This window comes from Pseudonaja textilis, chromosome 8 (genome assembly GCF_049901715.1).
Source record: "Pseudonaja textilis isolate UNSWEBS1 chromosome 8, rPseTex1.2, whole genome shotgun sequence".
NCBI lineage: Eukaryota > Metazoa > Chordata > Lepidosauria > Squamata > Elapidae > Pseudonaja > Pseudonaja textilis.
In genome coordinates, this window is record NC_141997.1 from 12843602 (window position 1) to 12855635 (window position 12034).

The following is a 12034-nucleotide window of genomic DNA, read 5'->3' on the forward strand; positions in this document are numbered from 1 at the left end:
AGTAATTTATCTAGAGAAAATGAACCTTTTTGTGCAAGATTTTTCTATATCATGTACCAGTTGTTTAGCCATATGTTTTATTTTATAGATTATTTTCCTTTCTGATATCTTGTAAAAGAGACACTTATCTTCTGAGTAGTAGATTAAGTAGCAATTACCTGGTCATTCTACCCGCATAGGCATTCATTCATAACCACAGTGATGCACAGGATCCCAATGCAAGTTCCAGTATTTCATATTTCATGTGAAAATATCTAAAGGGTAGAGTTTGCATGTCTAACCTAATTTACATTACAAGTAAATTGGTGAGTTTGTGAAGGGTCATGAACAGAATTTATAGGTTACCCAGTAGAAATATTTCTGGAATTCAACCCCATGTGATGGTTTGATGGGTCTTGGAGTTTTTCAGGTCTACTTTGGTTTGACTTTCTTTGCGGGATCACCTTTTTCTTTCTGCATTATCCTTCCTTCAAAAGTCTTTAGAGCCATGTGAACTTAGTTTCCCTGCCCTGCCCTGCATATCTTAACACGATAGTATTTCATTAATCTTTATTTTTCTCTCTTTGCACTGGAAATGACTGGTTAAATGGACAAGAGTTACCTTGGGTTTTCAAGAGTTAATATATAGTCATCATAAAATTAGTGTGATAATTTTTGCAATTAGTGGGTTGAGTATGTGGAAGTGACTGTTTTAATAAATGACCTGAGAGTAATCAGTTGATAAGTGTTCAATAAACACTTTAATTCTTCAGCTTTGGTTACTATAGAGAGCTATCATTTTGAACTATTACAGATATGCTGAACATGATAAAACAATTCCTTTAACCAAAATTTTATGAAACAATATAAGAACTCTTTAAATTTTTTATTAGCTTGGCAGTGAAATAAGAAATAAGGAATCAAATGTATGTGTTTATAAATGTAAATGTATCTTTGGGAATATGAAATATGATCCATTCTACTGGTCTAGTTTGTGGTTTTTAAAACAAGAGGGGCATACAATAAAATGTTGTCATAATAATAATTTATTAAATTTGCATGCTGCCCAACTCCCAATAACTCACCTTTCAAGAGGAAATATTTGCCTTAAGGTTTTCAATATGCTTAGACTGTATTTTTGGAGAAGCATGGAACAAGAACCTATACAGAAACATTTTGTATTGAGATGCTATATATCTTAGCTGCCAAATATTCTTTTCTTATACAGGTAATCCTCATGTTATGACAGTTCACCTAGTCACTATTCGAATTTACACAATAAGCCCTTCAAATATTAATGACACAGTCCTGAATTACGAATGTTGCAGCACGACAGCAGTCATTCACCCTTATGAACAACTGCGGAAGCACTGCAACATTCATCCTGCCTATTCTCCCCTCCACAAGCCAGGTCGCCACAATTGCTTCCCCCCTCCCATCCTGCCACACCAAACTCATTCACTTTGCAAATATCTCTCTCCTCTTGGTTTCTTTGAGAATGGGATGATTTCATTTCCAGCATATGATCGGCTTGCAAATGTTTTGCATGGAGACTGGAAGCTTCTGGGGATTATGATCTTATGGGACTTCAGATCGTGAGATCATGGCCCCCAGAAGCTTCCAGTCTCTGTGCAAAACATTTGAAGGGATGGTTCAAGGGAGCGAAATCTCCGTGCCTCAAAGAGTCCTGTTGGCTTGCAAATGTTTTGTGTGGAAACTGGAAGCTTCCGGGGGCCGTGATTTTGCATAGCAAAGCTGAAGAGGAGACAGCTTGCTAGATCTTCACAAGTAAGTGACCGAGCACGGCAGGAATGGGAAAAAGCAAATGTGGGGAGCATGAGTTATCTCATTTGGGGGAGGCTTTGGGTAGTTTTAAGCATGTGGCTTGTTCTATCACTAGGCCTCCCATGGCCTTTCCCACCTTGAGATACCTCATGTGCACTTAATAACCTGTGTATTCCATTAATGAATGTGTGGGCGAAAGCAGGGAGTTTTGATGTTAATTTTATGTGATTCACTCCAACAAATCCCCATGTTACAAATGTAATTGGCAGGCTCCATTACATTCGTAACTCAAGCACTACCTGTATGATATATATAAAAGTCTCTTCAGATTTAAAATGCTTTCCCTTTATCTCGCTATTTTGGCAATATCTGTGGGATAATTTTTATTGAGATAAAAACTCGATCTTGGATTCAGAGTCATGTGAGTGAATTTCTGCTAATTCAATCATGCTTTTAAAATATTACATCCACATGACAACTCCTGAAAGGTTGCCCCAGAGATTCCAATCCATCTTTTCATATGTAGAGACATACATGAAAAGTAGCACCTTTAGTTTAATGACTAAAGATAATCTCTGTGTAATGGCATAATAAATACTATCCTGCTTTGGAAACTACCTTTTTCAATTGTTTAAATTATTTTTCAGAGAAGTTGATAAAATAGTAAACTCTAAGTCTAAAATCATACTGGAAAAAAAATCTTAATATGTGCAGTTTATATACTCAATATTTAAAACAATAATTCAGTTTTCAAGATAGCTTCGCTAAATGTGATCTTATTTAAGATACATGAATTTGCTGTCATAGAAGTAATCAATTCCTCACAGATTGCACATCCATTGTAATTATTTTTCACTAACTGAAAGAACATGAAAGCCACTACTTCATGTGTTCAACAGGTCTTGGACTTTTTAAGTGCAAAACATGCTTCACATCCTCAGTCTATTGACCAGACTGTCTTTTTTGAATTACAAAGTATTGCAGCTTGAAAGCTTCTTGTTAGTGAAATGCAGACTGTGAATACTAATTTTGAGTCTATGTAAATAATTAGCAGTTTTAAATTGAGCAACCTACGTACTTTTTAAAAAAATTTGGCTACATTGCTGTAAAATGTATGACAATTATACAAATAAATGGGGAACTATATCAAACAAATAGAGTGGTTGTTAGATGCAGTTTTCATTAGAGCTTAAATATTGATTATCTGATCAACTGGTTTGTTTGTAAATGTGCCTGGAATACAATTTCCTTCTACAACAAAGATTTTAAAAACTGTCTTTGTCTTAATGCAAATAACTAGACAGCTGTTACATAGCTTATCTTGTAACTGCTTTGAGTGGACCGATAAACTGAATGCAATAACTATAATAGACCCTGTCTCTAACATTGCTGAGCCAGTCAATTAAAAGCAAAGATTTGTTTCTGTATTTGTGTGTAAAAAAGATCACAATTTAATCTCTGGCATTTTCAGGTAGACTACAAGATTCCTGGCTAAAATTCTGCAGTCAGGACAGAACTAAACCAGATTAATGGACCAGTATTTGTCTTGCCACTATGGTGTTCACTTTATAATCACCAAAAAAAGTTGTAAAATCAGTTTGGTCATGTGGTTGATCCAATTTACTACTATCACAACACCAAGATATTTTCTAATTCATTGCAGCTAAATATTATTCCTCCTTTGTACTATGGTCCTGTTGGGTTCAATATAACTATAACGTAGAATTCTTGCTTGTCAGAGACAAGCAAATGTTATTTTTCCCATTTAGTTGTTATTGCCTACAAGACTAGCTATGCAAATGAGGCTGACCCATGCATGATTTGTTATTATAATCAAGATCCTTGGCTTTTTCCTGTTATATTAAGCAATAAGTAATAGCCAAGAATAAACCTAATGCTATGCTGGACTATTAAAATAGGAATAAATTGTGAATTTCTCTTTAGCCTCTATATATCTATATATTATATCATATCTATATCTATATAATTTATATGTACATCTACATGTATCTGTTTCTGTCTCTATATATCTGTCTCTATATATCTAATCTAATCTACCTCTATATCTAAATTTACAGTGAAAATATTCTTATTAGAGCATAAGGGTTCTGTTTTGAATACATTGCTATAATAAAGTCAGATTATCTGATTATAAAATCAGAATACGCTGTCAGCAAAATAAAGGTGGAAAAAGGAATATTCTGCGCCCTCTGCCTGAGTTTTCTGTGCAAATGGATAGAGTTTCACTTCATCCCATTTAACACAATATGCATCTTTAAAATAAAATACTTTGGGTTTTGGAATGAATGTTTTTAGAGGACATGCTCAAAACAGGCAGTAGGAAAAAAAATCCTGTTGGAATAATTTGTCCCCTGGTGTCAGAAATTAAATTTATTTCATATTCTAAACATTCATGACAACCTTATTGCAATGAGCAACCCTAATTCTTTACATGATCAGTCATGATTTTAAGGGCAAAAATTCCTTTATTATTGTGGTCCATATCATATGGACATAAATCCTGTGATTTGTGGAAGTTAGGCCAATCTTCCACAACAGCTGGTTGGCTTTTGAAGATATTACTGTATATATAAGAAAATTATGGTAAGTTGTTTGTAAACTGTCTCAAAAAAGCTCCACCTAAATATGTGCCAGTATTGGCAATCTAAATGCAGAGCTCTGCATGTGATTATTGGATTTCCACTTTCAGAAATTCCCACCTTCAGAAATTTCCACTTTCAGAAATTTCCACGTTAAGAAGTCACTGTGGTTGGAATATCCTGTGATAACCATTCTATGATGTACCACTTGCTATTTCATGGACATGCACTATATAATTATAGGTGTTGGCTTTGTAATAATGGAGTGTGCAAAGTTAATTTGGCTCTGTACAATACAATACAAGAAAGGACTGTTTCTAAAAGCCCCAGATAGTTTTTTTTTTTACAGTTTTGTTCATATTAGAGGAATTAAAGAAATTTAAGTTTGGCAGGAAATCATGTTATCCCCATACTTGCTTTTCTATGGTGTAACAATAGGATTCATTAACAGTAACTAGTTCAGTGCTGAATGTGGTTAGAATAAACAGCTGACCCCATTATATAGTAAACCTTAAATAATCTGTCAGCTCACCAATGAGAAGCTAATTTGATTTGCACTTTACTTGCATTGATTTAAAGAGACCTGAATAGGCCTAATTTCTTTAATGAGGAAGATGACTTTTGAAAAGTTTCCACATCTTTCTTCTCTGTGTTTTTCATTTCTTACTACCATTTCTCCTTGGAGAACAGATGCTCATTGCCAGAATGTGATACTTAACTTGACCATCAAATAGTTCTTACAAAGAAAAGCTTTCAGTCCCTTAGTGAAACAACCACTGTATCTTATTATAGCGTGAAATTAAAGTGAAAAGCCCTATAGCGCTTGCTGTTTAGTAATGCTGAATCTGTCAACATGGATCACTAGGAAGAACTGAAAAGCTAAAAAGAGAAGCCTGGTAATGGTTAGACAATCTTTCTCTTCCCTGTTTCTGATCGTGTATAGTAGGAACCATGCAAAAATATTCAGTTCTATTGCCTTAATTAGCTTATGCATGAGAGTCTATAAGAAGTCTCCCTTTAATTTTTCTTCTTCTTGCTCAATTCCATATAAGCTAAATTTACTTGAAAAACTTACTTTCCCTTTCCCTTTCTCTTTCTCTTTCCCTTCCTTCCCTTCCCCTCGCCTGACAGTAGGAAAGTGGTTTCTGCCAGGTATGGGAAGAGTGAGGGAATATGATTCAAGTTCCCAGACAGTTGTGTAAACTATCAGGGAATATTGAAAATGAGGATCATGTGATCACGGGTGACTGTGACAGCATAGCAGGGGCACTGAAGTTCATTACCTTAGGAGTCATGGGTCTCAACATTCTATAAGTTAGCCAATTTGAGGTATCTTGGTTGGAAAGTTTCTGCCCTATGAAACACCATTTCACCTAGTTAAAGGTTCCAGACACAAGAGTTTAAAAAGTATTTAGATTTTAAAAAATCTAGACCTGGAGATTATACATATCAGTTTGAAGTACAGTTCATTCAAAACAGAGGATTATGAGGTTGCACTATTAATTAATCCTTATGTTTGCATGATAAATTGTTTTTATCCCCATGGTCAACATGTTTAACCAGTCTTAACACCTGAGTAAGTCATGAAAGATTGCTTAAATGATAGTCTCAATATTTTGTGGAGAAAGACTTTCCTGTGGACATTACATAAGATGCAGTTATGCATGATTAAGGTTTTATTACAGTCAAAATCTATGGAGATTTGGGTTTGTGACTTCTAGGTTCCCAACATAGAATCTGTAGGCACAAATGTCACCAACAGAAGGTCTGTTGTCATGAGCCAGGAAACATGTTTCATTTCATTTGCTTCTTCTTTTTAGCTTTTTAAAATTTAAAATAAATGGGAAACTATTACAATTAATAACAGAGTCCAATAATAAGATAAATGGGAAGTAGAGCCAAGCAATTCATTTTTAAGAATTCTAAAATGTCCCATAGGAACATTTCTATTGTTTGGAAATGTGGCCACTTACCCTGTTCCCTCTGGCTCCCCTTTTCTCAAAAAGGGGCATCAGTTAGATTGCAGTCATCATAATCAAAAGTTATAGGAGATAATGGGCAGGAATCTGATCAATTTGCCATTAATAGTATTTAAGTAAGAAAAACAAGAAATCCAAGAAGAAACCAGCATGACTACACAAGGATCTCTTTGGCAAATTGAAAGAAAAAAAGGACAAGTACAAAAAATGGAAAGAAGGACATACAACTAAGGCAGAATATCAGCAGATAGCCAGAATCTGCAAAGACGAAGTCAGGATAGCAAAGGCTCAGAACGAACAAAGACTTGCAACAAAAGTCAAAGATAATAAAAAAAGTTTCTTCCAACATATAAATAACAAGAAAAAAAATCAAGGAAACAGTCGGTCCACTAAAGAGAGAAGATGGCAAGGCAGTAACAGGCAACAGAGACAAAGCAGAACTGATTAACTCATTCTTTGCCTCTGTCTTCACACAAAAAAAACTATAGCTCAACCCACCAAAAACATAACTGTAAAAGACAGACCAGAAATAAAAGTTAAAATAAGCAAAACAATAGTAAGAGAACACCTGTCTGATCTTGATGAAAACAAATCACCAGGGCCTGATGGATTACATTCCAGAGTTTTAAAGGAACTGGCAGACGTCATCTCAGAACCACTGCACCATATCTTTCACAAAATACTGGAGCACTGGGGAACTATCAGAGGACTGGAAAAGAGCTGATGTGGTTCCCATTTTCAAAAAAGGAAAAAAAACAGACCCAGGAAACTGTAGACCAATCAGCCCAATGTCAATACCCAGGAAGATACTGGAAAAGATAATAAAAAACAGATCTGCCAACATCTAGAAACAAGTAAAGTAATAACTAGCAGTCAGCATGGGTTTGTTAAAAACAGATCATGCCAAACCAATCTTATTTCATTCTTCAACACAGTGACTAAATTAGTAGACCAGCAAAATATTGTGGACGTAATATATTTAGATTTCAGCAAAGTATTCGACAAAATAGACCACAACCTACTTCTTAGTAGGCTAGAAAAAAATGGAATAGATAGCACCACCACTAGATGGATTCGCAACTGGCTGGCAAACCGTACTCAACGAGTAGTCCTTAATGGGTCTAAGTCTACATGGAGGGAAGTAAGAAATGGGGTGCCACAAGGTTCCGTCTTAAGCCCAGTACTCTTCAATATCTTCATTAACGACTTAGATGAGGGAATAGAAGGGGAACTTACCAAATTTGCAGATGATACTAAGCTGGCAGGAATAGCTAACACCCAAGAAGATAGGCTCAAGATCCAGATGGCTCTTGACAGACTAGAACCCTGGGCCATATCTAATAAAATAAAATTCAATATAGAAAAAAGTAAAGTCCTACTTTACTTAGGCAAGAAAAACCAAAAGTACACATATAGACCGGGTGAAACCAGGCTCAATAGCAGTAACTGTGAGAGGGATCTTGGAGTCTTAGTGGACAACCAGTTAAATATGAGCCAGCAGTGGGTAGCAGCCGCCAAAAAAGCTTATGCAATCCTAAATTGCATTAACAGAGGGATACAGTCAAGATCAAGGGAAGTACCAATACCACTCTATAAAGCCTTAGTAAGACCACACCTAGAGTACTGCATCCAGTTTTGGTCACCACTTTATAAAAAAGATGTTGAAACTCTAGAAAAAGTACAGAGAAGAGCAACCAGGATGATTAGGGGACTGGAGGCTAAAACATACAACGAACGGTTGCAGGAACTGGGCTTGGCTAGTCTAGTAAAGAGAAGGACCAGGGGAGACATGATAGCAGTCTTCCAATATTTGAGGGGCTGCCACAGGGAGGAAGGGGTCAAGCTATTTTCTAAAGCTCATGTAGGCCAGACAAGGAATAATGGATGGAAACTGAACAAGGAGGGATTTAACCTGGAAATAAGGAGAAACTTTCTGACAGTGAGAACAATCAACCAATGGGACAGCTTGCCCTCAGAAGTTGTGGGAGCGTCATCAGTTGAGACTTTCAAGAAGTGATTGGACTGCCATTTGTCAGAAATGGTGTAGGGTCTCCAGCTTGGGTGAGAGGGTTGGACTAGATGACCTACAAGGTCCCTTCCAACTCTGATTATCTGTATCTAAGTAGGTTTTTGGACAAGGAACCACACATGATAGAATCATGATAGAATCATGAATGATAAATACTTGATCCTCAGCCATTTTAAACAAGATTGATAAATAGATCTTTTAAATCAACTCATCTACTGGCATTCCAGAAAAAGAGGCTTTCTAAATTTTTGATATCATACAGAGTAAGTCATTGATGAGATGTTGAAGATCATATTCATGGAACATGAGGAAAAGAAATAAATACTATTATAAATGAGAAATATAAAAATGCTAATTTAATTGCATTTTTCCATGCTGAACCCAATTAACTATGTTGTTCTTTCAGAATACATTATATGTTTATTTTTCTGCATTGATACAGTACTTGTTTCTTTTAAAAACAGCGTTTTAAATTCCTATCTTGATTAAAGAAATAGGTATCTTATTTACTTCCTGACATGTTTTCAAATTATTCTTTTCAGTGTTTGGAACCTTGCAAAGAGTCCTGGGATCTGAAGAAAAACCATTGCCAAAATTTTTGTGAGGTATGTTAGTTGTGAAAAAACTCTTTAGAAGTCACTTGAGTATATTTTATGCATGCTATAAGGAGAAGTTGACTGAAGGCCATTTAGTCTGCATAAATGTAAGTAGTCTTGTCAGAATCTTTGCGCAAAAAAGCCAGCTGCAAGTTTAGGCAGCAATCCACATTTGTATGTACAATTCCTCAGATTTGCTGTTGACTTCTAGCAAGTCATGATTCACAATTTGGGAATTCTAACCTAAAATAGTAAATTTTTCTTAGGCTCTAGCTGAATTTGTTAAAATCAACTCTTTTAAAGTTTACACTGGCTGGTTTATGTTCTAGTGTTTCTATTTGAATTATATTGAATTCCAATATTTTTTTATTTATTTGATTTGATTTGTCAATCACTTACAAGATAATAGGTATAAGTATATACATAGTTATGAATACATGAAATGGGTACATATAAGAAAAATAAAAGAAAGAATAGGTCAGGGATGGTAGGCATGTTGGTGCGCTTATGCACACCCCCTACAAACCTCTTAGGAAAGGGGTGAGGTCAATAGTAGACAGTCTAAGGTTAAAGTTTTTGGGGTTTGGGGAAGAAACCACAGAGTCAGGTAGAGTATTCCAGACATTGATCACTCTGTTGCTGAAGTTGTATTTCCTGCAATCAAGTTTGGTGCGGTTAACCTTGAGTTTGTATCTATTGTGTGCTCTTGTGTTGTTATGGTTGAAGCTGAAGTATTCATTGACAGGTAGGACATTGCAACGTATGATTTTATATACCACACTTAGATCAGACCAAAGATAGCATAATTCAAGGTTTTCTAGTTCTAGAATTTCAAGTCTGGTGGCATAAGGTATTTTATAATGAGTAGAGGAGTGGAGAACTCTTCTTGTGAAATATTTCTGGACTTTCTCAACTGTGCTAATATCAGATACGTAATGTGGATTCCAGACTGATGAGCTGTATTCGAGTATTGATCTAGCAAATGTTTTGTATGCTCTAGTTATTAGTGTAATATTACCAGAGAAAAAGCTACGTAAGATTAGGTTAACAACTCTTAATGCCTTTTTGGGCTCTAGCACTTAGATCATTAGAGATGAGTACTCCAAGATCCTTGACAGAGTTTGGATCATCAACAAGGTCTTGACTATTCAGTCTGTATTTTATTTTCTGATTTTTTTTTTTGCCAATATGTAAGACAGAGCATTTATTTATTGAGATTTGAAGTTGCCATTTGTTTGACCATTCTGATACATAGTCAAGATCTTTTTGAAGGGTAGCGGTATTGTCTGTGGTATTGAACAGCTTTACATCATCAGCGAAGAGAACGCAGTTGCTCTTGATATGATCACAGAGGTCATTTATGTAGAGTATGAAGAGAGTTGGTCCTAGAACACTGCCTTGGGGGCACCCCTATTGACAGGTACAGAATTTGATAGGACACTCCCAATTTTGACCATTTGTTGTCTGTTTGACAGTAATGCTTCTATCCAGTTATGCAGTTGTCCAGAGATACCATAAGATTTTAGTTTTAGGAGTAGTTTGTTGTGTACCACTGAATCAAATGCTTTACAGAAGTCTATGTGGATTGCATCTATTGCTGATCGAGTTGTGTAGTCCATATGTTTTTGCAGTGTAAGAGTTGCAGATTACAGGATAGTTTTTTCCTGAAACCAAATTGTTTATTGGAGAGTAGGTTGTTTGTCTCTAAGTGGAAGATAATGGATTGGTTAATAATTGATTCCATGACTTTACAGGTGACGCAGCATAAGGAGATTGGTCTGTAATTTTCAACTAGGCTGGGGTCTCCCTTTTTGAAGATGGGGATGACCGTGGATTGTGACCATAAGTTAGGCAAGGAGCTGGTCCTGAAAGGTGCTTTTTCAAAGATTATGCTTAGAGGTTTGGCTATGGCAGTGGATAGCTTTTTTAAGAAGTAGGCACATATTCCATCCGGTCCAATAGAAAGAGATGGTTTTAGATTGCGTAGTGCTTTTTCAACATTGTCTTCTGTAAAATCGATATGTATTAGATCATTGTAGTTGTCTGCGGTTCAGCTAGGAAATACTGGGCATGATCCATTGCTGTTTACAAATACTGAGCTGAAGAATGTGTTAAAGATGTTGGCTTTAATGGTGTCGTCATTGCAGTCTTTACCATTAGGTCTTATCAGGGGTGGGATGGACCTTGAGTCTTTTAGTTTGTTGTTTACAAAATTGTAAAAGTGCAGGTGGAATTGGTGCATAGAAGGTTTTCCTCTTGTTTAATGTGATAATTGGTGCATTCAGTTTTTATCTGGTGGCATAAATTTTTGTATCAGCTTTTGAAATTGGCAATGTTACCGGATTTGTCTTTCGGCTTGAGTGATCTGTTTTTGGATTGAAGTTTCCTTATTGTTATGGGTAATCTGTTTTTTTGCGGGGGGGGCTGTTGTTGGTACATATAGTTTGATGACTCTTTTGACTTCAAGAAAAAATATGTTGTAATGGTCTTCAACAGTTGCATCCAGTGAATAGAGATTGCCATTCAAGGGATGAGAGATCATTGTCTATAAGATCATAGTTGCCTTTTTTGAAGTTATAATTGAGGATTACGTCATTGTGATGATTTTTGTGTAGGCGTATGATGAGACAAAAGTCAATAATATTGTGGCCACTGCTGGAAAAGGGTTCTTTAGTTTGTATTCTGTAAATCAAATTCAAATTATTGCAGAAGATGAGATTGAGGCAGTTGTTAAGTCTAGTATTGTTGATTACTAGTTGTTCCAGTCCCAGATTTGTAACAGCATTGTAGAAGATTGCGTGTATGGGTTCAGTTGTACATTCATTTAGCGTCCAGTCAATATGAGGTAGATTGAAGTCACCTAGAAAGATAAAAGCCTGTGGGCAGGATGCTGCCCATGTTAGTAGTATATTTAGCTTGTTTACATGTTTGATGTCATAATCAGGTGCTCTGTAACATAGTAAGAGTCGAAATGTGATATTTAAGGATAGTTCACAGATGATGGTCTCAGGAAGAGCAAGCTCCTGGGTAACTTGGATGTATGACATCACTCGTGTCCAAAGTTCT

The 12034-nt window shown here is 35.9% G+C and overlaps 1 protein-coding gene across 2 annotated transcripts in view; it reads left to right on the plus strand.

The window, feature by feature from the left end:
- Positions 1-12034, plus strand: part of ANOS1 (anosmin 1) — an 83919-nt gene that overhangs the window by 25833 nt on the left and 46052 nt on the right. For both annotated transcript variants that reach the window (XM_087938360.1, XM_087938361.1), the window contains exon 3: positions 8915-8977. In XM_087938360.1, the coding sequence (XP_087794486.1) occupies positions 8915-8977 (63 nt within the window). The remainder of the gene's footprint in view (positions 1-8914; positions 8978-12034) is intronic.